The sequence below is a fragment of the Orbicella franksi genome, chromosome 1 (assembly GCF_964199315.1).
Source record: "Orbicella franksi chromosome 1, jaOrbFran1.1, whole genome shotgun sequence".
In the NCBI taxonomy this organism is placed as follows: domain Eukaryota; kingdom Metazoa; phylum Cnidaria; class Anthozoa; order Scleractinia; family Merulinidae; genus Orbicella; species Orbicella franksi.
In genome coordinates, this window is record NC_138145.1 from 36051995 (window position 1) to 36079266 (window position 27272).

The following is a 27272-nucleotide window of genomic DNA, read 5'->3' on the forward strand; positions in this document are numbered from 1 at the left end:
TAACAAAGAAGTTGAGATCCAAAGTTTCACTCATTCATCCTATTGTTGAAGTTATCGGCGAAACATATTATTTTTAAGATTAGACACCAGCAGTATCTAATATTAGGATCACGTTTATTAACCATGTTCAAAAAAATATTTTGTTTTAGAATTTTAGAAAGTAAAATCTGCAGTATCAACACAAAAGTTTTCTTTGCCTCCGTTCATCAGAGTTTGGTATCCATCACTTCGAATTCCTGTTCAAACGTCAGTTGCAGGTGACCGGGCCCTGTTCTTAATGTTCTGTGTCTTTTAGTAGCTGCAATGATCGGCGCCGCCGACCTTTCACCGAAGCACGAAACCAGGGCTTCTCTAAGCTCAGGAATCCTTAACGCGTACAAAACTGGATTCACAAAGAAGCTCGATATATTTAAAACGACCATGAGGTAATACCAAAGGCTAGGTTTCTGGACATGATAGACTAATTTAAGATTTAATGAAATAATTAAAGGGAGCCACGACGGCAAAGCAAGAGTGGATACAAACATCAAGGTCTTGTTAAACGTTTGCTTCGCCAGGCTCTCCATGGTTGCTGTGTTGCGACCCCTCCGTGTTGAAACTTTCTCCAAATGCCGATGTTATAAACACATTTGATGAACATAAGAATCAGGGCGTATATCATCCAAGAATATATATATATATCGTGTTTGCTTAAAATAAAGAGACTCAATGTAGTGAAGATGGCGATAAAAACCAGAGAGACTACCCAGACCAAACAAATGACAATTCCGGTATGCTCGTAATGATAGTCTTGGATACGGCTTATGTGGCCAATAAGTGGCGTAAAATCTCTCGCAAGGTATGAAAGCTGCCGAAGTAAGGAGGCCTGCGAGAAAAAGACATCAGCGATCAGGTACGAAGCTGTAAAGTACGTCGGCAATCCGGCAGACCAAAACTGATAATCAAGCCCGACAAAGTAAACGAACATAGGTGGAGCCAACTGCAAAGTTCCTAGCATCAGGTCACAAGCGCCATATTGATGACTAGAAACAAACTAGAAGCTAGAAACAAACTGTGCTCCCATCCAATCATGTTCAAGCACTGTGGTTGTTGGCTGTTGGAGCGGACAGTTTTGGTTAGTTTCTAAACACTTCTAAATTTTGTCTTATTTCAAGTTTAAAATCAGTCCATTACATCGGAAACAAACTAAGGAAACCACACAAAAACCATAAAAAAGAATATGGGAATTAAAAGTTAGTTCCTGCAGTATGTACAGTCCTATGAAAACAAAACTTGGCATAAATATTATTTCATTCTTATACTTTAAAATCGTGTAATAATTTTCTGGAAGTTTTGTTTGTAGCTTTTTAACGAAGGGTATTTGTACAGACGCCATGTGTGTCTCTTGGCGAGGAACAAATAAAGGCCAACTTTGACTAGTATAAATGGCCTCTGGTATATATCATTTGGTCAAAATATCTACATTTTAGGAAACCTTGGTTATTGTTTTTTTCACCCGAAAAGTTGTAGCTGTGGGAATTAAAATGTTCTCCGTCAGCAAAATAAAATGTTACGGCATGTAAGCGAGTTCAATTTTATGCAAATCACAAGGTTATTCTTTGGAAGTCAACGGTTTAAAACAGGAAACAACGATTCACCGTTACTTACGTTCCTTCTGTTGCTATAGAAACGATTTTAACTTCCCAGTGTCCTTGTGACTTGTTCTGTAAAATATTTCCAGTAAAACAGCGAGCATAAACGGTCATAAAATTCGACAAGGTCGACAATGTTTATATTTGAGATGAGACACTGAGTGGCACGCACAGTCTTGGCTGTTTTCATCGTCTTGCTCAGTCGAGAATCCTTTAAAAATATGATAGAATATACGCTTCAAACCGTAGTAAATTAGTTTCTCATATCCATATGCCTAATGTCAACTCATGAGTAAATAAATCAGTCCCCGTACACTAAATAAACACCTCGACTGACCTCTGAGGTCAGGAGGTCACCTGGTAAGTCGTTATGTTACTTTTCCCCGGTTTCATATTACACACGTAACGCCGTATCGAGCATCACGGCATTTAGCTGAATTACGGTATTCAAAATCTCTTTAAAGACATTTCAATTTAAAAAGAAAATTGAAAAAGCAACATTTCGACATAATTGTTAGCTTCTACGATATCGTTCATCAGGTTACCCTGACATAATTTCAACACTGGATTGATCTCTTTGATGTCGACGTGATTCATAGTTTTGCGCTTAGTAACATTTGGCACACATCTAAACGTGCGCAAAGATAAATACTCAAAATTAAGAAACCGTTTATCTGCAGGAAAAGTTGGACCGCCGAAGATAATAATGTTTTAAATTCTGCATATTATTTATTCAAGTAACGTAATTAAGCTACCCGCTTTCAGTAACGCTTCGTGTCGCTTAGCAAAAGTGACAAACTTACCCTACTGTTTGTAAATAAAGGCTTAGTTACATTTGTTTCATTCTTTTATAATAATAATAATAATAATAATAATAATAATAATAATAATATTTAATATTTCTAAGGCGCAAATTAACATGTAAATATGATCAAATGCGCCTAACAAACCATATGAGTAATATAAATTAAACGATATGCTATGAATAGTGTGATTAATTACAAACTAATTATTTACAATAATTATGTACATTAGGCTAAGGTAACGAGCTAAAAATTAAAATATTAAAAATAAGGGATCTAGTAAAAATGTATATAAAACATCAAAAGTTATTCAAACGCTTTTCTAAATAAAAATGTCTTCAGTTTGGACTTAAAATGGTTAAAATTGTCCTCCTCTGTTATTGCACACGGCAATTTGTTCCAAAGTGATGGTGCAGCAGCAGTAAATGCCCTGTCACCAAGTGTTTTCTTCGTTTTCGTGGATGGTGGTACTAATAAAACTTGAGAATTAGAGCGTAGACCATACCGGGAGGGATTTTTAACACGAATAAGATTACAAATATAGTCCGGTGCCTGGCCATGTATTATGGAACGCCAGAACTGTCTTATGATACTTTTTTTTTTTATTATATTGGGTGGTTATGTCATTATATTGAGTAGTTATGTTATTATATTCGGTGATTAACTCATAATACTCGGTGCTTATTCCATTATACTCGGTGCTTATGTCTTTATATGCGATGCTGTCTTCATTATATTCGGTGCTTATTCCATTATATTCGGTGCTTCCCTCGTTATATTCGGTGCTTTCTTCGTTATATTCGGTGCTTTTTTCATTATATTCGGTGCTGTCTTTATTATATTCGGTGCTTTCTTCGTTATATTCGGTTCTAGCTTTGTTTGGTGTTTTCTTCATTATTACGGGTACTAACACTATTATATTCGGTGCTCTCTTCCTTATATTCGGTGCAAAGGCCATTCTATTCGGTACTTCCTTGTTTGGTGCTTACTTCATTATATTCGGTACTTACTTCATTATATTCGGTGCTTACTTCATTATATTCGGTGCTTACTTCATTATATTCGGTGCTTTCTTCGATATGATCGTCACCAGTCTTCGCAAGGGGCCGTACAATTTGGAGGTAGTCTAGGGAAAGCCGGGAGAAACGGGTGTCACGAAAACTCAGACCCCGAAACCTCAGACCCCTCGAAATTAAAAACTCAATTGTTATCACCTGAATTGCTCTATGGCCACAATGGGGCGAGATGTTTATCTTCTCCGGTTTATGTTGTCGCGTCGATCGAACGGTGAAACACAAATATTTAACTTCTCAAGTTTATCGCTGTCGCGTCGGTCAAACAGTGAAGAACTAACAAGGTTTAGAACAGCAGCCGACACTGTTTTTCAAAACAGACCTTTTTTATGCAATCGTATGCAGCAAAAAAAATGTGTTGTTCTCTGAAACATACTCGTTTGATCGCAATCTGCTTTTGACTTTATGTGCGTTACGTGACTGTCGGCACGTAACCCGCAGAAATTAACAAAATTTAGAAAAAGAAAAAAAAAGAAAAAAAGAGTACATAGAGATAGCCATGTTTGCGTTCCAACTTATAACGGGAATAGTGAATATTTCTTACAGGAAACAGTAAGTTTCAAACCAAACACTTCTATTTCTTTTTTTTTTTTTTTTTTTTTTGGATTAGTTAATTATTAAATCTGCCTCGTGGCGGGGCCTTCGCGCCAGTTTTCAATTTTCTATAAAATGTTTAAGCAAGCAACCGGAACGATGATCCTGCTGGTATACGTTGGATCAATAGTGATCTAATCGGCTTTACATATAAAATGAAGAATACGAAAGCAAAAACCGACACAACTTCTGGTTCTTTCCGTTGTGGCAAAAACTGTGCTACTTGTCCCTACATTTCTCACGGACTTACTACATATACCTTCTTTTCTACCGGGGAAACGCGCGCCATAAAATCCAACATGACCTGTGACACTAAAAACCTCATCTACATGATTCAATGTAACCGCTGTAATTTACAATACATAGGAGAGACGAAACGACGATTAAATGACCGATTTAATGAACACCACCGTACCATAGATAACCCGAACAACAAATCTAAACCTACTACAGCCGCCGAACATTTCCAGTCCTCTCCTAACTACACTGCTAACGACATGCAATTAATCCCCATCGAAAAAATCGTTTCTAACCGAGACTCTATCCGTACGGCCAGGGAAGCTTTTTTAATTCAAAAAGGCAGAACAATTGATCCTAATGGTCTGAACATCCGCGAAGAAACATATTAATTGTTTCCATTTGTTTTCTTTTATTATGTTCTTTTATCATGTTCTTTTATTTTACCGTATGCTTATCTTCAATTTACACGATCAATTACTTTTGCGTAGTCCGGTATTACGTAAATATCGGCTACATAAAAACACGCACCAATGTAAAATCTTCCATTGCACCTGAAGAAGGCTGGTTTGGCCAGCCGAAATATAGTACACCTTCAAAAAATCATTCTACGTTGTGTCGGTTTTTGCTTTTGTATTCTTCATTTCAATTTTCGTTCACTCACATTTCGAGACCAGACATGGCGGTTCAATCGGTTCGACCTTCACGTGCTTTTTACGTGTTGACTTTTTACGTGGCGACAGTCACGCAACGCACATAAAGTCAAAAAGCAGATTGCGATCAAACGAGTATGTTTCAGAGAACAACACATTTTTTTGCTGCATACGATTGCATAAAAAAGGTCTGTTTTGAAAAGCAGTGTCGGCTGCTGTTCTAAACCTTGTTAGTTCTTCACTGTTTGACCGACGCGACAGCGATAAACTTGAGAAGTTAAATATTTGTGTTTCACCGTTCGATCGACGCGACAACATAAACCGGAGAAGATAAACATCTCGCCCCATTGTGGCCATAGAGCAATTCAGGTGATAACAATTGAGTTTTTAATTTCGAGGGGTCTGAGTTTTCGGGGTCTGAGGTTTCGGGGTCTGAGTTTTCGTGACACCCGTTTCTCCCGGCTTTCCCTAGACTACCTCCAAATTGTACGGCCCTATGCGAAGACTGGTGACGATCATATCGAACAAAGCACCGAATATAATGAAGTAAGCACTGAATATAATGAAGTAAGCACCGAATATAATGAAGTAAGCACCAAACAAGGAAGTACCGAATAGAATGGCCTTTGCACCGAATATAAGGAAGAGAGCACCGAATATAATAGTGTTAGTACCCGTAATAATGAAGAAAACACCAAACAAAGCTAGAACCGAATATAACGAAGAAAGCACCGAATATAATAAAGACAGCACCGAATATAATGAAAAAAGCACCGAATATAACGAAGAAAGCACCGAATATAACGAGGGAAGCACCGAATATAATGGAATAAGCACCGAATATAATGAAGACAGCACCGCATATAAAGACATAAGCACCGAGTATAATGAGTTAATCACCGAATATAATAACATAACTACTCAATATAATGACATAACCACCCAATATAATAAAAAAAAGTATCATAAGACAGTTCTGGCGTTCCATAATGTATGGCCTTAAAAGTAATTATTAAAATCTTATAAACAATTCTGAATCTGACAGGTAACCAATGTAAAGAATATAATACAGGAGTAATGCGACTAAAACGCGGAGTCGAACAAATTAGCTTAGCAGCTGCGTTTTGCACACATTGTAGCTTATTAATATGAGTGGTCGGTAAACCATGGAGAAGACTGTTGCAGTAATCAATGCGTCCCATTATGAAGGCATGCACTAGCACCTTGGTAGACTCAACCGTAAGAAACTTCCTAATACGTCTAATGTTATGCAGATGATAAAAAGCAGCTTAACATGTCTTCGTAATGTGTGTCACTAGACTAAGGTTGGAATCAAACCAGGTTCCGAGGTTTCTTGCAACAGCAACAGGGGCAACACTCACATCACCCACCGATAACTTCTCGATGTCCACCTTGCTAAGCTGTTGTCGTGTACCAATTATTAAGAATTCGGTTTTGTCGTCATTTAGCTTTAACTTGTCAGTAATCATCCACGCTCTGATTGCCTTTATGCAGAGTTCCATTGCTTCAATTGCATCAGATTAACTTGATGTGGTGTCGGGCTTGAAGGACAAGTAGAGTTGCGTGTCATCTGCATACGCATGTGCAACAGGTAGATGATCCTTTATCACCTCAAATAGCTTGCTAGAATAGATCGTAATAGCAGGGGTCCCAGACATGAGCCTTGAGGAACCCCATGTAGCAGCTTGGAACTTTCAGAGAGACCGCCGTCTAAAAAGACGCTTTGCGATCGGTCAGAAAGGTAAGATTTAAACCACTTCAGAGCCGTTCCTGTGATACCAAAACTCGGCTGTGGACGATGAAGTAAGATTTTGTGGTCCACCGTGTCGAAAGCCGCACTGAGATCTAGAAGAACTAGAAGTGTCACGTGCTGGCGGTTCATATTCATTAGTATATCATTCTGGACTTTTAGGAGCGCAGTCTCGGTACTATGGCATTTACGATATGCAGACTGGAGTGGAGGATACAGGCCAAGATCCATCATGTGGTTGTACGTCTGGTCAAATACAGCGCGTTCTGTCAATTTCGATAGGAATTGAAGATTACTCACAGGTCGAAGGTTTTTAAACACCGAATCAAGGCCAACCTTCTTTAGGAGGGGGTTGACAAGAGCTTCCTTCCATTCACCAGGAAAGTAGCCTGAGAACAGTGATGAGTTAACTATGCGCGTGATGACGGGGAGGAGCACATCAAGACAACCGACGACCAGTGATGTTGGCATGGGGTCCGTTAGACAAGACTTCTTAGCTGACGTCTGGATTAAAGCCCATACATCATTCTCAGAAAGAGGGTGGAAGGCGCTTAAAGATAAACATGTTGGAACGACTTCTACTTCAGGTGGAGTGGGTACTCCATCATCCACAACAGTGGCATCGATGTCTGAACGAATTCTGGTGATCTTACGAACGAAAAAGCCGTTGATGTCATTGGCTAGGGCCGTTTTGTCATGATAGTCAGGAAAAGATAATTCATCCTTTCGGGAAAGGAGTTCCTTGGTAGCTCTAAATAGCCTTTCTTGATCGGCACTGTTCTCATCGATAAAGTTGGTATAAAACGCCCGTCTAGCTTGATTCATGAGATGAGTCACGTGATTTTTCTTAGACTTAAAGATAATCAGGTCTGACAGCGATTTAGTTTTTCTCCATCTTCGCTCAGCTTTCCGACGTATTCGTTTAGCGGCATCTATGTCAGCGTTGTACCAAGGTACCCTCGGCCTAGCCCTCAAGGTCTTTGTTTTTAATGGCGCATAACAATTGGTCATTCTGGACAGAGTTTTGTTATAGTTACGTAAAAGCGCATCAACTCCATCCGGGGTGACATTAGTTAACTCATCGGATTGTTCTTGGCACAATCCAGAGGCAGCTAAGTCAGCTTTGAGTGAATCCAGGTCCACTGATTTGAGCCTCCTGTAAGTGACCTTCTTAGTTGTCACAGCTGGTTTATCTTGAAGTAGCTTGCAAAGAAGTGATGCATGGTCTGATATGAAACGATCAGTTTGTGGAGAATCCTGGATGATTTGGTCAGACCATCGGGTGATAATAAGATCTAGTGTGTGTCCATGAACATGAGTTTTCTAATCTGAAATTTCTGTTACATAGGCTTAAGATTTTCTTTCCAAATTTACCATTCAATTTCCTATCCCGGCCATATTTGAAGACATTCCTTCCCATTTGATTGCTGTAAAACTATACAATCACATATCTTAAGGAAATTCAATATTGCCTGTGTCGTTGAAGGCGTCAAAAAAGTGTCAGACATTTATTATTTACTTGTTGAAGTTGTACTCTTAATAGTTTTAAGATGCGCTTGTTAATACAAATCAAACCTGTTCACTTCCTTATAAAGTTATTGCGATATCTGTCAAGAGCAGCATGACATTTTGTGTGAAAAATTAAACAAACATTTAATACATGATCCTCAGTTACAGCAGCACAGAGTTCATCCGTTTTAATGCTAATATGGCTTTTTTTAAGTATGTCCAGGTAGATTCTTTTACGGCAAGTAGGCTTGGCTGGCACTTCTAATTCCCTTCTTCCTTCCCTACTTTCTCTTCTCCAATATATGCCTACTCGTAGGCTAGTGCCTCGCAATACAAATGCAGATTGCGTTCTGCTTTCGGGAGTATTAGCCGTCACGACTTTTGAAATCACTTTTCTTGGGAGTGGGTGGGAGTGGATTAGCGCTACTTCTAAAACCTAATCATAGCAGCAAAATTGAGCGTCATAAGTGACTGAAATGACTAAAACACAGAAAGACAGGCTGTGCCGTTTTAGTTGGCAAAGGCTGGTGATATACGAGCGGCGAGAGCAAAGCTTATTTTTTTCGCGTGAGATTCACGTTTTCAGCTCGTTCCTTTCGTGCCTCTAAATCACGCATTCCCTGCCAAGGGCATTATTTATCTCCACTTATAGTCCGTGTAACTGACGATGTCTGGAAATCTGACCCGGATAGTCGTTGCTTTAAAAACCACAGGCGGTGGTGCTATCCAATAAGATCGTTTGCCTCCTTTAACTCAGATTCGATATTTTTAACTATAAACCCCTGCAGACCATGCTGAATTTTCAAAATCAAGTCGTTTTCTACACGTTTTATCCCTGAAACAAAGTCGATGACCCCCATTTTTTTGTTTCTTTTTCTTTTTCTCTTTTTTTTTTTTTGCCTTTCTGACACAAGTAACTCATTATATGACTGCTGTAAAAATTAAGAAAAAATATATCCGCTGGAAAATTTTCTCGCGAACGTCCTTAACACCCGGCGTTACAAGTGTAATGTGAAACCGGGGAAAAGTAACATAACGACATATCAGGTGACCTGTTGACCTCAGAGGTCATTCGAGTTGTTTATTCAGTGTACGGGGACTGATTTATTTACTCATGAGTCGACATTAGGCATATGGATATGAGAAACTAATTTACTACGGTTTGAAGCGTATATTCTATCATTTTTTTAAAGGATTCTCGACTGAGCAAGACGATGAAAACAGCCAAGACTGTGCGTGCCACTCAGTGTCTCATCTCAAATATAAACATTGTCGACCTTGTCGAATTTTATGACCGTTTATGCTCGCTGTTTTACTGGAAATATTTTACAGAACAAGTCACAAGGACACTGGGAAGTTAAAATCGTTTCTATAGCAACAGAAGGAACGTAAGTAACGGTGAATCGTTGTTTCCTGTTTTAAACCGTTGACTTCCAAAGAATAACCTTGTGATTTGCATAAAATTGAACTCGCTTACATGCCGTAACGTTTTATTTTGTTGACGGAGAACATTTTAATTCCCACAGCTATAACTTTTCGGGTGAAAAAAACAATAACCAAGGTTTCCTAAAATGCAGATATTTTGACCAAATGATATAAACCAGAGGCCATTTATACTAGTCAAAGTTGGCCTTTATTTGTTCCTTGCCAAGAGACACACATGGCGTCTGTACAAATACCCTTCGTTAAAAAGCTACAAACAAAACTTCCAGAAAATTATTACACGATTCTAAAGTATAAGAATGAAATAATATTTATGCCAAGTTTTGTTTTCATAGGATTGTTTTTACGCCCCCGCTGTTTTCGTAAAGAAGCGTGAAATTCTGAACATTTTAAGCCGCGAAAACCGCCATTGTATGCAAATTTCGAACTTTCTTAAATTTTGACCGTAAAATAAATCGTTGGAACTTTAAACTATTTTTCCTTGAATAAGTTCACCCAAAGGTATGTTTTGGCGAAATAAAAGAAAAATCGATTTTTCGTGACTGTCTTCCGATTCTCGACACTCTCAGAAAATCACTCTTAACTACAAAAGTCACCTTGCTAAATGTTACATAACAATGACAACAGGAAAACTAATTTCCCCTCCACTTCAATGATACAATTCAACTAAATAGTTTGCGCTGAAACAGAGAAGGTGACACTCACATAAACCAAATTGAAACCTCTGTTTAACTGTAAACACTGGATGTGTTTGTTGATGTACCTGTGAATTTGCGGCCAAAAAAGAAAGATTTAAACATATTTGATCAATGTATATTAAAGAAGATGGTTCTTCGCTGATCTTTCATAACTGTTAGTTTTAGTCCTTTGGATTACGATTTAAAAAGGTGATGGCACTTAAAACTTGAGTTGATTTAAGAGCTACGCCATTCTAAACCAAATAAAAATACAGTCACTATGTTTTTCCTTCATTCTTTGAGATGAAGAGAGCTGATCCTGTATCATTAAGATAACCTTGACATGAAGAAAATCATTCTGATAGACTCTCTCACACTTCTAAATCAGTGGCAAACATGACATGGAAGCTGCCATTACAGAGATTACACTAGAACCCGGTGCCCAAGCTCGTCGGTGAGTGCACTCTGCAAACAAAGCCTGGGAATTTTTGTGTGCTTGAACCAACGTGATCAAAAAGCGGATCTTTTAGCTGACTAGAAGGAAAAGACAACTCTCATTGCAAAGACAATGTTTGCAGAGAAAAAAATTCATTGAAAGAAGGCCTATCCTGTTTGTTTTATATTACAAGCTTATAAGTTTACAAATGATCGTCGGCTATCTTGTTCGCCATTACTTCTCAACTCGATTTTCTCACATGCGGAAGACCAATAGGAATTTATGGGGGTGGTAGTAGGGCACGAGCTACGTTTTCAGAGGGTTAAATGTCAGAAAAATAATTTACAACTACTATCTTTGCATAAGGTTAACCCCTTTGATGTCCAATAACGCAGGCTTGCGTATTTACAAAGAGCTTACTGATGCATAGTTCTTTATTTTTGACTAAATTGTCAAATTCCTCACCCCCAGGAGACAACCCTTTGCAAGCAAACGCCCCATGGTGGGGACCGACAACCTGTTGAATGCCGTCCAATGTCCGGGCAGAAGGGGGGGATTGGAATTGACAGAGCCATAAACCTCTCTGTAAACTGGATGAGTTTGTTGATGTAGCTGAGAATTTACTGACTGCAAGAATAACAGCACATTTGATCAATGTATTCAATAATCCTCTACAAAGACGATGGCTCTTCGCTGATTTTTCATGACTGCTTGTTTTAGTCCTGTTAATCACGATTGAAAAAGGCAATGACACCTTGTTAAAACTTGAGCTACGCCATTCAAACCGTGGTTTGAATCATATACTAAAACAGACACATTATGTTTTTCTACATTTCGTGAGACGAAGAGATTTGATCCCGCATCATTAAGATTAGATTGACATGAAGAAAAGCATTCTTAAAGACTCTCTTACCTTTCTAAATCAGTGAGAGATATCAGATGGAAGCCTCCACTACACTAGAACCCAGTTGCTCAAGTTTGCCTGTTAGTGCTGGAACGCTCTGCAAACAAATCCTGGCACTTTTTGTGTGCTTAAACGAACATGATGTCTCATGCGTTCAAAAAGCGGCTCTTTTCTCTGACTAGTGGGAAAAAAATGTAAACGTGGCATTTTGTGTTCTCTCGGTAAATGAAAAGGCAATGTTGTGCAATCGGTCAGGCACTTTTAAAAACCTTTTGTGATGTAATACAAATGGAAAGTGTAGGGAATGTCCCGGCGGGGTACTCCCTTAAATGGGCCGCATAGGTAATGGTAGCCTTAAGGGGTATGGGTTTAGAACGTTTTGGTCTGAAATAGCCGGTTATTTTTGTCACTCTGGCCTGGCTTGGGAAATGGGCTTTTGGTATTACAGTGCGTTTACTGAAACTGGGGCCACCCAGACAATGAAAAGCAATCAGATGGCAGAGCTGAAACAACAGATTCCAGTATTTTCAATTCCAGCCAATCAAATGCTCGGTACAAGACAACGAAATCTCAACTTGTTCGTTGTGATGCTTACGCAATTGCGGTGTCGCTTAATAAATTGCCAAGCTCAAACCGTTAATAGTTTCGCGTGCTTGCGGGTTCAAGAAGAATTCTATGCTACATTTATTATGGGATCGTTGTTTGGTTTGGAAAATACATGGAAACAAAAGCTGCGTAAGTGTGACTCGTAAATATATATCGCCAACAGAGTGTTGTGTGAATATTGTTGCAGCTGTTTAAAAGAAACCCTTCAAATGGTCTCGCATGAACGCAGGTTCGAAATGTACGAACTGGAAAGGGATTGCTTTCCATGTAACTGAAAGGAGCTGAGAGCAAACTTCAAGCAGGAGAATTGAAAAGTTAACTTGATACAAAAATGAATTCTTTGTTCAAAATATCTTCGATTTTTCCATTCAGGGGAAGTTCCTATGCGTCCGTCCTTTCATTTTTGCTTGACTGATAAGGCTGAGGCTTCGATAGTGCAACGCGGAAAAAAAAAGAGTCGTTTGAATTTTCATGAAGATGTTATTTCAATACACTGATAACCCAGAAAGGGAGCTCAAACTCCGAAATGTAGAGCTCCTGAGACAGTGAACCGGATGGTATTTTTCGAGAACTGCGTGGTGGACAACCGAAAGGTGTGTAAAAATAGAAACACGCACAGACAGCCAAAGCGGAATTTTCTTTTTAAAAAATGTCAAAATCTATTATTCTACGATTTTAAACAACAACCGTAAAAAAGATATTTTGTGTGGCCATACGTTCACAGCCGGAAAAGGTCAATCTAATGAGTTTATCACGCTTGTGAATGTAAAATCTTAAGTAAAGTAACACAATATTTTTTAACGCGAAAGTACTAGCGGCTTGAGTTTGACAATTTATTAATAGATACCGTTGTTGCGTAAGCATCACAACGAACAAGTTTAGATTTCATTGTTTTGTACCGGATATTTAATTGGCTGGATTTGAAAATGTTGGGATCTATTGTGTCAGTTCTGCCATCTGGTTGGTTTTCATTGTCTGGGTGGCTCCGGTTTCAGTAAACTCACTGTAAGATGCTTGTACATTTGTTTAACGTTACTTCGGTCTTAAACACGGAGCAATCATATAAAAGGCGAGAACAGGTCACCTTTGAAGCACTTTGTTGGCTTTTGTGCAATGGTAGAAAGCCGAAATAACGGTCGCACAACAGAAGAAGTCGTGGAGAAATAGCGTTTTCTGTTACAATATGGACACAATAGATTGTTTATTGACGTTGATATGATTCACGTGACATTTGATCATAGTATGATTGGCATCACTTTTATATTCAATACTCTCTCGATAGCTCACTGAACGTGTAAGATCACGAAAGTAAGAGACTTGATTAAAAGCACTTTTGATTGACTCCTGAAGAGCCGTTTGTGCGTCTCCTGATAGCAGACTAAGCCAAATGTGTTACATTTTCTCCGTTAAAACAACGGAGTTATTTACGTAGAATAATATAAGGTAACTAATAAAAATACAGTGAAAATAAACTTATATTAGCACTTTAAAAGATTCCTTTGGAAGAACACACATGATGAATTATCTTCGTCACTTCACGGAACATTCAAATTTCGCCGCTAACTAAAATAACAAAACTGATGCCAGCGATCGACGAGCTATCTGTTTCCATTTATCTCAGCATGCCAAGAACGAAAACAAACCTCGTAAGAGGTGATTTTGGTTAGCCTCTGAACACAGATAGGTTTTGGTGGGATATTTAAAATCATTCAGATTTATGAGCGCTATGATGGTGAAAACAACATGCAAATTGAACAACGCTGAGTTATTCCTCAAACTGTTCCATACTCTTCAGAATAAAAACTAGCGGTAAAAACGACGTTTCGATCTCTCTGAGATCATTTTCAAGTTGAAGAAAAAACGAATGAAATATACATATATAAGTACAAATTAGGGCTGAGAATGTCAAACGATAAAATATGTAAATGCAAGCGCTAAAATGTAAGTGTTAAAAGAATAAAATACTATAAAGAAAACCTATACAAATAACTTTGCACGGATTGAATCTGATTGTTTGTTCAAGGTTGGCTTAAGCTCCTTCATAAAGAGCATTTCGTAGATCAGGCAGTCGAATTTACTTTGGCACTTTCTCAAGATCTTAAAATCACGATATATGTCACTTGGGACTGTTCCATGCTGCTCTTTGATGTGATTCCCGATTGAAGACGATCCTTTGTGTTCCTCAACGCGTTGATAGAGGTGTCGGCACGTGTACCCGACATAGTTTGCATCACACAAACTGCACTTGTAGTAGTAAACAACGCGTTGTTGGTTAATGATAGGCGGCTTCTTTTCTATTGGTTTGATCTCGTGTCCGATCTTGCGGCTTGTATACACGGGACGAATATCAATTCTAATTTTTCGGCCTAGTTCCCCAAGTTGTCTTCGCGCGGAATTGGCCCATCTCTGATCCTTGAATGGTAGCACTATTCTGACAGGCGTTTCATTCACGTTACGTGCTCGAGTGGAAATTGGATCGCCAGAAACTTTCTTGGTGACAAAATTACTGATGGTCGATTGTATCAATTGCGTTGGGTACTGGAGTCGGAAGAACGTCTGTGTGAGACGATCACATTCCAGGTGGAGAAGTTGCCAGGTAGATGATAGTTTGAAGGCACGATCCAGCATTGTTTTTAGCAATGACTTCTTGTATCTAACGTCGACGTGGCTCTTGTAATGTAGCAATAATCCGGTGTCAGTTGGTTTTCTGTACACCCTTGTTTCCGGGCGACCATTGCATTTCCTGATGTCCGTTCCCAGGAAAGGAAGTTTACCGTGTTCGCCAAGTTCCATGGTGGAGCTGACAGATGGATGGCTCTCATTTAGAGAGGAAAGGAATACTTCAGCTGTTTCGGTGTCAGGTATTATGCTCAATGTGTCATCCACATAGCGTTTGTAGAACTCGGGTAACTTGCCTTGGTCCTGAAGTCGATCTTCGATACTGCACATAAATACGTTGGCCATTAGGGGTCCAAGTGGCGAACCCATGGCAACACTATCGGTTTGTTCACACAAACTCCCCTCGAACTGAAAAAGCTGGCTCCTGGTGGCAATATTTGGCAACTCTACCAAGTCTGATTTTGTAATGTTGAGATTATGCTGTTTATTGAATCAGTCGTCCTTAAATGCCTTTTCAGCTAGAATTTGTATCGTCTCATCAACAGGGACATTGGTAAAGAGCGAAGTTACGTCATATGAAACCAGGATACTGTGATCGTCAACTTCCATGTCATGGAGCGAATCCACGAAATTAAAAACATCACTGATGGTGTGGTCATTGACTGATAGAGGTTTGAGCTTTTCATCAAGCCATTTTGCCAACTTGTAATTATATGTCCCGGTTGCCGAGAGTATCGGCCGCACTGCTAGTTGTCGCTTGTGGGTTTTTGGCAAGCCATAAAGATGGGCTAGTTTCGAGCCATTCTGGACAACTGTGCTAGCAACTGCCTTGGGCAATATTCTTTCTACAGTGGCAGTTAACCCCTTTTCTAGAAAAGGAGTGTTGCCATTCAAGGATCAGAGATCGGCCAATTCCGCGCGAAGACAACTTGGGGAACTAGGCCGAAAAATTAGAATTGATATTCGTCCCGTGTATACAAGCCGCAAGATCGGACACGAGATCAAACCAAAAGAAAAGAAGCCGCCTATCATTAACCAACAACGCGTTGTTTACTACTACAAGTGCAGTTTGTGTGATGCAAACTATGTCGGGTACACGTGCCGACACCTCTATCAACGCGTTGAGGAACACAAAGGATCGTCTTCAATCGGGAATCACATCAAAGAGCAGCATGGAACAGTCCCAAGTGACATATATCGTGATTTTAAGATCTTGAGAAAGTGCCAAAGTAAATTCGACTGCCTGATCTACGAAATGCTCTTTATGAAGGAGCTTAAGCCAACCTTGAACAAACAATCAGATTCAATCCGTGCAAAGTATTTGTATAGGTTTTCTTTATAGTATTTTATTCTTTTAACACTTACATTTTAGCGCTTGCATTTACATATTTTATCGTTTGACATTCTCAGCCCTAATTTGTACTTATATATGTATATTTCATTCGTTTTTTCTTCAACTTGAAAATGATCTCAGAGAGATCGAAACGTCGTTTTTTACCGCTAGTTTTTATTCTGAAATATTTTTCAAAAAAACTACTTATAAGAATGTTCCATACTCAGAGCAAATAAATTGGAAACAAAAAGTACTACGAAGAAACAAGAGAACTTAAAAAATGGCATGGTGAGATTTCGCCTGAATGTTGACGTTAGAAAGGAGAAGGAAGACTCATGGCTGAATGCAATAAAAATAAAAATTTGCTTTTTAAAAGAAGGCCAGCTGAATTTTAGCAGCAAGAGTACAATAGCAGGAAATGTTCACCTTATGGAATCTCTTTTAGATAATTCGCTGAAGAATAACCATACTACCTTAGATATTTACATATTACCTTTGCAGTCTGCTTGTATCTATTTCCTTTTTTACGAGTTTTAGTTTCCAAACTTATTTATCAATCTTCCAAGGCGCAAAGACACCCTGGCATCAAAAGAACTAGACAGGGTATTCTATAAATTTGAGTGAAGAGCTGGAATTCATACGATAGGCTTTTGGCAAGTGGAGGAAGAAAATTATGAAGTTGAAATTAAAAAAGTCAATTTTCTCTGTAAACTCTTCTGCTGAAGCTATCGTTCATTTAGTTTAAAAGCTGATTGGTTACTTGTGAAATAAAACAGGAAATTACACCCGCTCGCTCTCTAGAATTTTGTGGCAACGGGCTAAAATTAGACCTGAATGAAGAAGCCAATCAAATGGGAGTATTGGTCGTCTGTTGAAATTTGTGATTGGCAGGCTGAACACCTTAGTCTTCTTATATAGTATCGCTCCTTGTTTAAAGAAAGGCGCATATCAGGTAAAGTCATCTGCATTCATTACATCTCGATAGATGACACAGGGATGTCTGTTTATGGCATTTATTCCCATTCCTCTCCCCGCCCTCAATTCACTTTTTCGCCAGCTGCTATCAGCTTATTACGCTACTATCGTGTGTTTGGGCGTGTTTACATTTTTCCTCTTCCCTGTTTGCTGCGATTATTTTATTGCTTGAGGCTCCCTCGTTTTTCATTTCATGGAATATTCAGCCGAGCATGATGTTTTTTAACATCACAAGCATATGCGTAAGTACAGAAAATTTTTCTCTGGTTTGAATTAGATTGTAGAATTACAAGTGGAAGTTTAGGAAAGCAAGAAACGTTATGAGAACAAGAAGTCGTAAGCGTCTGTTTCAACAATTTCTCCGTGTTCTCCTAAACTTACGCAAGTTATAGAAACACAGCTTTTAGTTCGTATTTCTCTCTTAGCATTTCTTGGGTATCTTTCTTCCCCGATTCTAGAATTTGCGGCCACTTTGGAGCAAATCATTCATCTGTGTCGCAAGTTTCTGTAAAGCGAAACACATAGCAATAGAGATGTAGAATAGAAAAGTTTTTTTAATATCAAAGACATGAAAACCTTGTAATTTCAAGGTTTTAATCATGGAGCGATTCTATAAAAGGCAAGAACACTTTGTTGGCTTTTTGTGCAATGGTGGAAAGCCGAAATAACGGTCGCACAACAGAAGAAGTCGTGGAGATTATAACGCTTTTTTCGTTAAAACAACGGAGTTATTTACGTAGAATAATATAGGGTAAATAATAAAAATACAGTGAAAATAAAAGTTATATCAACACTTTGGAAGATGCCTTTGGAAGAACGAAAACAATGAATTATTTTCGTCACTTCACGGAACATTCAAATTTCGCCGCTAACTAAAATAACAAAGATGATGCCTGCGATCAATGAGCTATCGGTTTCCATTTATCTCAGTATGCCGAGAACGAAAACAAGCCTCGTAAGAGGTGATTTTGGTTAGCATCTGAGCACAGACAGATTTTGGTGGGATATTTAAAATCATTCAGATTTATGAGCGTTATGATGGTAAAACAAATGCAAATTGAACAACGCTGAGTTATTCCTCAAACTGTTCTATATTCAGAGCAAATGAATTGGAAACAAAAAGTAATAAGAAGAAACAAGAGAACTTGAAAAGTGGCAAGTGAGATTTCGCCTGGATATTGACGTTAGAAAATGAAGCAGAATGCAATAAAAACAAAATTTGCGTTTGTAAAAGGCCGACTGTATTTTAGCAGCAAGACGGTACAACAGCAGCCAATTTTCACCTTGTGGAATTTATTTCAGATAACTGGCTGGAGAATAACCATATTACCGTAGATATAATATATTACCTTTGCTTGTATCTGGGGTTTTTACGAGTTTTAGTTTCCAAAATTATTTCTCAGACGCGTTAGTCCTCGAAGGAGCAAAGACACCTGGCTCAAAAGAACTAGAAACGAGTGAACAGCTGGAATTAATACGATAGGCTTTTGCAAGTGGAGGAAAAAAATTGTGAAGTTGAAATTAAAAAACTCAATTTTCTTTGTAAACTCTTCTCTTGAAGCTATCGTTCACTTAGTTAAAAAGACAGAAAATTACACCCGTTCCTCTCCAAAATTTTGTGGCAACGCGCTAAAATTGGACAAGAGTGAATAGGCAATCAAATGGGGAGCGTTGGTCGTCTGTTGGGATTTGTGATTGGCAGGCTGAACACCTCAGCCTCCTTACATAGGATCGCTTCGCGTCCCTGCTGATTTTCGAACGTTACATTTCATAACAGTCCACTGCGAATGCCACCAAAGATGCCAATAAATTGGAATAAATTAAAAAAATTAAGAGATTGTACTGAGCAAAATAGGACAAGTATTTTGGGGAAGAAGCTGGATTACAAGGGTAGAGTTGAATTACGGTTGTGTTTGTGACAGGATATTAAGAAATCGAAATTGCCATTCCACTGAAATTTTGAGTACTTTAGTTCTTATTTTAACTCTTCATAAAATAGACACTATCACTCAGACCTTTTATTTAAATGCTGATGATTAGAAGATTTGAAATAAGTAACCTTGGAAAATAATTATTAAAGGAGAAGGTAACTCCAAAAAACGTATATTTTTTGTCAACGCTAATAAAAACCTTGCACTAAGTTTAGCCACTCACCGAATTTTCAGCCTTTAAAGTGCAGGTTTTCCTTATGAAATTCGTCTCCATAGAAGCCCTAAATTCGAACATCGTAGTTGCCATTTTGAGACACTTTCGCGGTGTTAGGTAACTATAATTAGCCCGACCCGAGGTGGTCAGCAACGATTTGTCAACAGTCAAACCAAAATGCTCCCCGGGCCGGGTCGGGAACTTCTTTTATGGGTTTGACAAATAAAGGACGAGGGTACCCGGGGATCATTTTGGTTTGGGTGTTGCCAGTCGTTGCTGACTACCATCGGTCAGGCTAATTATAGTTACTCAACACCCCTAAAGTGTCCCCTATTTTTTGACGAGGCTATTTTTGAAGTTGCGAGCGAACAATCTCGCAATAAATGTGTCGTTGCGAAGGCGTTGTGGACTGAATTGCGTAGCGAGTGAACTGACATGGAACTTCTGCATTTCTTCTTCGATTCTACGGAGAAATTGAGTCGGCAGGGTTATTTTCAGGGGATTTATTTGCTTCGAGCGGCGGGCACTCCGGAATTCAGTGTGCGGCCTTGTATTTCTTTTAGTAGTGGAAACCCACAGAACGATAACTTGCCGAAGTCGCGTTAGATCGGCCTGTGGAGCTGGCAATCAACAGAGAATACAACACACAACAGGGTAAGTAGATTTTATTCACCAAATATAAGAATAATTGACTTTTTAAGCAAAACCGTTGCGTTCCCATACAAACCTTTACAAATTCAAACCGTTGTAACACAACACTTGCATATGCTGCATGGCGAGAGTCACGTTTCGCGTAGTCGAATTCTGTCGTTATTTAACAGTATATGCCGCATCTGTCACGTTTCGCTAAACGTTAGGATGAAGGTAAAAAAAAAAAAAAAAAAGATAACTCCTCGCATTGTGAGCTTGGGCCACCTGTGCTCAAAACAGAAGTGCGTCGAGTTATTGTCGAAATCTGCACAGTCCAAAGGGAATAAATCAGCTCCTAAATTCGGCAATAAAGATTCTGACTCGGAAAAGAAAGAAAGTGAAGAAGACAGTTAGACAAAGACAAATTCGACTCGAACGATTTTGACAGATTGTTCGAAGAATCAAAGACCCGCTTGAACCGTTTTCAGCGGAGATAAAAGCCTTTGTCACGATTGGAAAGCGCAATTTGGAATATTCGTGGATCGGATGTACCAGCTAAAACCGACAGGATGATTCCCTATCTGGCAAGCCAGTACGAGTTCTTGAGCGGTTGGGCTACACATCTAGACAATATTAAACTGCCTTGGAGAAACTTGATCAGAAGTACGGAGGTGAAAAGCGACTTTTGCAACGTTACCTCGAAGCCGTTTTGCGTGCGTCTCCTGTCGAGGAGACTAACCTAAAGGAGTTGGAGATTTTCTCGGATCTTTTAACTGACGTTGTGATTAATCTTGAGGATAGCGACCAGTATCAAGAGCTCGCAGGATTATCTGCACTTTGCATTGTAGTGCAACAAAAGTTCCAGGGTCTCTTCTTATCGCATACCAAGAGTGGTTGCACAGGAAGCCCAGGAAGGATGGACTATCCGTATTTTCTAAATGGTTACAGAATCTAGTTGTTTATCGTATGGACGTCGAAGAAGTTAAGGAGAGAACTAAGAAAAAGACGGAAGATAATATCGAGTCAAAGAAACACAAGCGGGGGAAAGGAGCAGTTCACAACGTTGCTAGAGAGCCCACACCTAAGTGTGTTGTCTGCCATGGACCTCACGAAGTAACCTCATGCAAGAACTGGGGTGAGACATCCTTTGCGAATAGATGGGAAATCGCAAAAAAAGAATGAACTTTGTTATCGTTGTTTGAGATCAGGCCATCAAGGGAAGAATTGTCCGGAACACAATCGCTGTGGAATCAATGATTGTAGAGGCACCCATGACTTCCACCGGCTCCTCGAACGTCGATCTAATCCGCCTGAACTTGTAGACGCTGCTGTAGAAACACGAAGCGCTTTCGGCGACTCTGAGTTTGCAGGGGATATTGAAAGAAAGTCTCGCTGACGTTAAAGAATCTTAATGGGGAGACCCAATCTACTCTTGAAGCACGGACACTGAATGAAATGTGTCAAGGCTTGTCTATTTCAGACTGAAATGAACTCAATGTTAAATGGGAACACCTTAAGAATATTCTATTTCCTGAAGCCCCTGGAAGGAAAACGACATTCTGATCGGATCAGACCATCCCGAACTTACGCTAGCCTTCACAAAATATTACGGTCCAATTGGAGCACCAATTGACCTCTCATCAGTGGGCCAAGCAGTTACCAGACGCTCCACAGGTCAAAATCCTAACTTGCTATCGACACTACGAGGTAGCAGTGGAAGACGTCTTACTTCATACACTCGTTGACGCGTCACGACTAGCCTATGCCGCAGTAAGCTACGCCAGACACGGACACGTGGAAGGACAGATCTCAACTACCCTGGTAACAGCCAAAGCAAGAGTAACACCGATTAAATCCGTCAGCATCCCGCGCCTTGAGTTAATGGCAGTAGTACTCGGAGTGCGGCTAGATTAAACGGTCTCTGAGAAGCTAGAAACACACCCTGTGGACGGACAGTATGGACGTAATCTACTGGATCCAGTGTCACTCAAGACGACTGAAATCGTTTGTTGCTAATCTAGTAGCCGACATTCAACTGAAATCGGACCCAGCTCAGTGGCGAATTGTACCATGAGGAGAAAACCCCGCTGACGACGCAACAAGAGGTCTGGATCTGAAAAACGTATCCACTGAAAGTCGCTGGTTTCAAGGACCTGCCTTTCTACATGAGGGGGAGACATCCTGGCCTTTAGAAAGTCGTTTCCTTTTAGGTGATTGCACTGAGGAAGGAAAATCAACCTCACGTCTCAATGCAAGCAGTCCCTGCCCTTGTCTGACGTCGAGAGGTTTTCTTCCTGGCGCGGATTGTTAGGAGTTACAGCTTGGATCCTGAGATTCGTTTCCAAAAGTAAAAGAGCAAGACTTCAGAAAAGCCAGGAGATCAAACAAAGAAAGCGACCCACTGGAAAAAGTCCTAGAACCGGAGGAAATCAATAACGCAGAGAGGCACTGGGTTCGAGAGACTCAAAGAGAACCCTTTTTGGAGGAATTGACAACCTTGAGAGGAGTAGGAAGGGTCTTGAGAAGCAGTCCACTGTGGAGATTGTCACTATTTGTGGACAGTGATGGAATCTTACATGTCGGTGGGAGACTAGAAACGTCCAATCTACCTTACGATGCCAAACGCCCTGTCATATTACCAGAGAAACATCACATCTCAAAACTTGCCATCGCCCACATCCATAATCAAGGTCATCATAACCTCGTAGTGAACTTTACGCTTGCTTAATTACGACAAAAGTACTGGATTGTCAATGGGAGAGAAACAATTAAGCAATGGAAACGAGAGTGTGATGTCTGCAAACTTGAAAGAAAACGCAGTGGTGAAAAAACCATGGCACCCCTACCTCAAGACAGACTTAACACATAATTGCGATGTTTTGCTCATTGTGGAGCCGATTTTGCAGGCCCTTTTGTCATTAAGCTGACGAGAAAGGTGAATGTGAAGCGTTACCTGTGCCTGTTTACCTGTCCGAGCACACGAGCAGTTGATCTAAAACTAGCTTACTCACTGGATACAACCATCTTTCTTAATGCATTTTCCAGAATGGTCGCCAGATGTGGAAAACCGTAAGTGATGATTAGTGGCAATGGCAGGAACCTCACTTCAGCTGACAGAGAATTGCGTGACCTTGTCTCGACTTTAGATCAAACTCGGATCAAAGAACAGGTAGCTCATGACGGAATCCAGTGGCGATTTAACCCCCCTCGCCCTTCCCGGTCGATCGCATCATCGAGGAATTTTCGAAGCCTTTATCAAGCCTGCTAAAAAAGCTTTATGCGCAGTCCCTGGAGAGTCCAGAACAACGGACGCTGAGCTACTGACCACGGTGGTTGAAGTAAAAGAAATTTTGAATTCCCGCCTGCTCAATTGTTGTAGCAGCGATCCCAACGATTTCCTCTCCGGCCAAATGGATGGACAAATTGCACCCAGGGTCATCGATGACATTGCATTCAACCCCAGAAATAACGGTTTACACAAGATCTCATGACCAAGTGCTGGAGAAGACTGATGAAGGAATACCCGTCAACCCTGAGCACTCGAAACAAATGAGTTGGATAGAAACGCAACATTGCTCCCTGTGATGTGGTTTTGATGGTGGAACCCAGCAAACCACGAGGGCATTGGCCTCTGGGTGGAATTTAAAAGGTTTTTCCTGGCCCTGACGGGAGGGTCAGAGTTGTAGCGCTATAGCAGGAGGCAACGATTATGTGCGACCAATCACAAAGTTGTGGCCGTTAGAAATATAAAGAGGACGGAAGGAACAGAACACAGTCCTGTTCGAGGGAGAGGATGTTCTGGCGAATGCGTGTTCTTTAACACTAACGCCGTCCGTTGGGATGGGCGAACAAAACACTGCATGCTTAAATTTAAGTCTTAACTAAATAATATTCGAATCGGTCGTGTCCGTTAGATAGTTGTCGTTCAGCAGTCGCAGAGTTCTGACTAAATACAGTACGTTTAGTCGCTGTGTTTTCGTTTCGATTTTTGCAATAGTTGTAGAATTTCGTATCGTCGATACAACTTGCTATAGGCGAAGACGAAAAAATTAAGCTTTTTGGAGTAACTTTCTCCTTTAGGGTGAAATCCTTTGTCCAACTTTTGCATTTGATGACTGATTGGAATACTTTACCAGATGCAATTAGGAACAGTTCTAACATTTTCAACTTTTAAAGGACACCATCCTAATTTTATTTTATAATTTATACATTCTTAACTTTAACTTTGTAAATGTAGAATAACGAACGTTTTTAGACTTTTAACTTTTAGCTTTACTGGTATGCAGGGCCCCTTTGAAAACAATTTGACCCAAAAATCTTATATTCTTGGCGTGTTGTTCTTTAATCATACGTAGCAACTGACACGGTTGCCCCCTCCAACTCCCCAAGAACCTTTGACAGGCTTTCTTTCAGTTAATTTTATAATTATTTCTCTGCAGAAATGGCAATTAACAAGTAAAAGGCAGCAGATTGTTTGACAAAAAAGACTTCTACATCATGAAAATGCTATTCTTAGTACTGTTGTCCTCGTTGAATGATAAGGAAGGTGCTCACGCAACACAAGGTAAGGAGACATATTGTGTCGATATTCCTTCTTTTCTAATTGTTGTGTTTGATTGTAACAGATGTAACAGGAGAGGAGGAGTCGTTGTATGAGAAAAATTAAAATTTAATAAAAGAAATGTAGAAATAGACAGCTTCGAACAACTAGTACATTATAGTAAAACAGATCATTCGATGGGAATCTCGATAGGAATAGGAATATCGAGCTCATAATCTAATTCTTAAGTTTACACAATACCTTGAGAGTGCCACTTTTGTCGAATTTTTCTTTCTCACCAAAACAAAAGGTCGCTATAAAATCTAGCATTTCCCAGAAAATGAAAGTAAAAACTTAAAACGCGCGCGAGTTATTTTAATAAATATATCTCTTGTGACAGGCGCGAGCGCAACAGGGTCGGCAAGTGATTCGATACTATAACTTTACGGGTCTTTAAAAAGATAACCAATAAGAATACAGGAAAACCCCGACACCCTTTGAGAGATTGTTGCTTGCTGTTAAACACTGTGCAGTTATTAAGCCTTACTGCTTGCGTTTGATACCCGATTAATTCGGCCGAATAACGGTCGGTCGTTTTCCGTTTTACAGCTTCTTTGTTTTCAACAAAGGCACGGCCAAAACAGTGAATATTTTTTTTCGAATTTCACAGTTTATAACCTTTCTATTGATATATAGCTTGTGGTAGTTTCCTTAAAAACAATGCTAGTACGATTTTTTTTCTGAAGGGCATCTGCAAAGATATTGTGTAACCTTAATTATATACTGAAGCTAATTATATATTAATAAAGTGTATTATCGTTTGTCTCAGGAGGGAGGGGGTGACTCTATTGTTTTCCGGTATTGATTCGTGACCGACTCATCGCTACCAGTGTGACGTCACATAGCAACGAGCGAGCGCTTCGGGTAGCCTATTCAGATTACGCCATCGAAGAAGGACAACAGAGGTTAAGAAAGACAAAAAACAGGCCTAATATCGCCTTGTTCTCTTACTTAGTGTAGGTGTGTACAGCTTGTTTTTAGTTTTTGTCTCTGTGCATTATCTGTTTTAGTTTTGTGCGCGTGTTATCGTGTATTCTTGCTGAATTTTGTTGCGGGTAAGTGGCGGGACCGCCATCTTGAAAACGGGTCGAGAGAAGTCAACGTAAAACGTTCGCGTTTTCTCTCTTAAGAATGGCTGACTGTTAGGATCGAGAAACGCCGGTCAACGTCCCATTTGACAAATCGCTCATATTTTGCCCAAAGATACCCTTAAGTGACCTAATTCTAAAAATCATATTTAAAGGTTCCAGCGAATTTTTATTTTTCAGAAATTCGCGAAAATTTGAAAGCGCGGTCAAAGTGCGGTTTTTCGTGTAATAAAATGACCGAAATAAGGTGCGAGGACGAAGCGCTGCTTAAGCCTTAAAATAAACTCAATTGACTTCAAACTTCACACAAATGTGGAACAACCACTCTAATTTATTCCTCGCTTTAAACTAATCTCAGATATGTTGATATAGTGGTTTTCCGAACCATTTTAAAAACAGCTATGAAGCGTGTGAAAAATAACGGTAAAATATAGGTCATGTTTAACAGCATAAAAATGCATCTGGTACCTCACTTACCGATTATTTTACTTTACAGCCTTAAAATATCATTATTAAAGATATACCACGCCAAGTTTCATGCTCGAACTCGCAGTATTTCCCTTTGTGAAAAACGAAAATCTATGTCAATGTGTTGGGCGCAAATAACACAATAATCATGCACGAACAAGAGACAAATCAATTTCAATGGCGAAAGTAAAAGGCTGTCATTAATTAGAATCCCGTCAATTCACTGCTATCAGTAGAAACATAATGTCCACTGCATAAAAACTGTTTTTAGACGTTTTCGAACCATTGCGCGTTAACTTTGTTTAATTTTGTGTCCGCCGTCATGTTTAGTTTCTCATCGCGTGTATTTCCCTAATGTAAACAACACGTGAATGGTTGTCATAACAAACGCAAGAGGTTTCCTGGAACCTTAATGTTTTCGATTCACCAAAACGCTTTAAGTTCGTTAAGACACAATAATGGGTCAACTTGGAATGCTGTTTAGCATCAAGGACGTTAAAGGACTGTAAATTAATCGAGTTGAAATATCTTGAAGCAAATCAAAATCGCGCCCTTATTCTAATTTGGTAAACAGCCGATCTCCGTTCAAGTTCAAGAAGTTGAGAGGTTAATCCGGCAATGTATTACCGGTACAACAACGAAATCAAACCGAGATCATCAAAAGTGTAAGTTTAAAAGTGTAAGTTTAAAAGTGTAGTGGCAAGTTCCAAATAAATTTCGCCTATATAAATTGGAAACAAGATGTGAAACGGTCTGACCCGAAACAGATAAACAAAATATTAATACGACTAATTTAACCCGAAAATGTTACAGAAAACATACCTAAAAGCCGTCGATTCCCCTCAATACCACTCCGCATTGCCTTAAAGAGCCCAAGCTTTCTGCTGTAAGAATCAGGGGCCTCATGAATCTGTATTTATTATATCGGCAACCATGCTGCGTGGCTGATATTCGAGACTCAGTAAAAGTTGTCACACAACCGTACGAGCAGCCCAGTCACGCTTTCACTGCTCTTGCGCAAATTTCCAACATTTCGCAATTTACATGAACCGACTACAAGTTTAAAGTAGTGACAGC

General features: G+C 39.6%; 3 protein-coding genes across 3 annotated transcripts in view; all 3 read right to left on the bottom strand.

Moving 5' to 3' along the window:
- The window catches only part of LOC145479996 (uncharacterized), a 239927-nt gene that overhangs the window by 144395 nt on the left and 68260 nt on the right, over positions 1–27272 (bottom strand). The window lies entirely within an intron of this gene.
- On the bottom strand, positions 6619–9131 carry LOC145495447 (uncharacterized). Its single transcript, XM_081475095.1, has 2 exons — positions 9062–9131; positions 6619–8057 (listed from the first exon to the last, which is right to left on the bottom strand). The coding sequence occupies exons 1-2, from the start codon at positions 9129–9131 to the stop codon at positions 6619–6621; spliced, it is 1509 nt and encodes a 502-aa protein (XP_081331221.1).
- On the bottom strand, positions 14242–16501 carry LOC145480228 (uncharacterized). The gene has a single exon (XM_081458611.1). The coding sequence runs from the start codon at positions 15323–15325 to the stop codon at positions 14315–14317; it is 1011 nt and encodes a 336-aa protein (XP_081314737.1). The 5' UTR covers positions 15326–16501; the 3' UTR covers positions 14242–14314.

Bases quoted from the DNA above. Each gene is read 5' to 3' on its own strand.
- LOC145480228 (XM_081458611.1), bottom strand. From the start codon at position 15,325: ATGGGTTCGCCACTTGGACCCCTAATGGCCAACGTATTTATGTGCAGT.
- LOC145495447 (XM_081475095.1), bottom strand. From the start codon at position 9,131: ATGGGGGTCATCGACTTTGTTTCAGGGATAAAACGTGTAGAAAACGAC. The intron at 8,058-9,061 runs GTCTGCAGGGGT...GACACACACTAG, and splicing joins GATTTTGAAAATTCAGCATG to ATCTTATTATCACCCGATGG.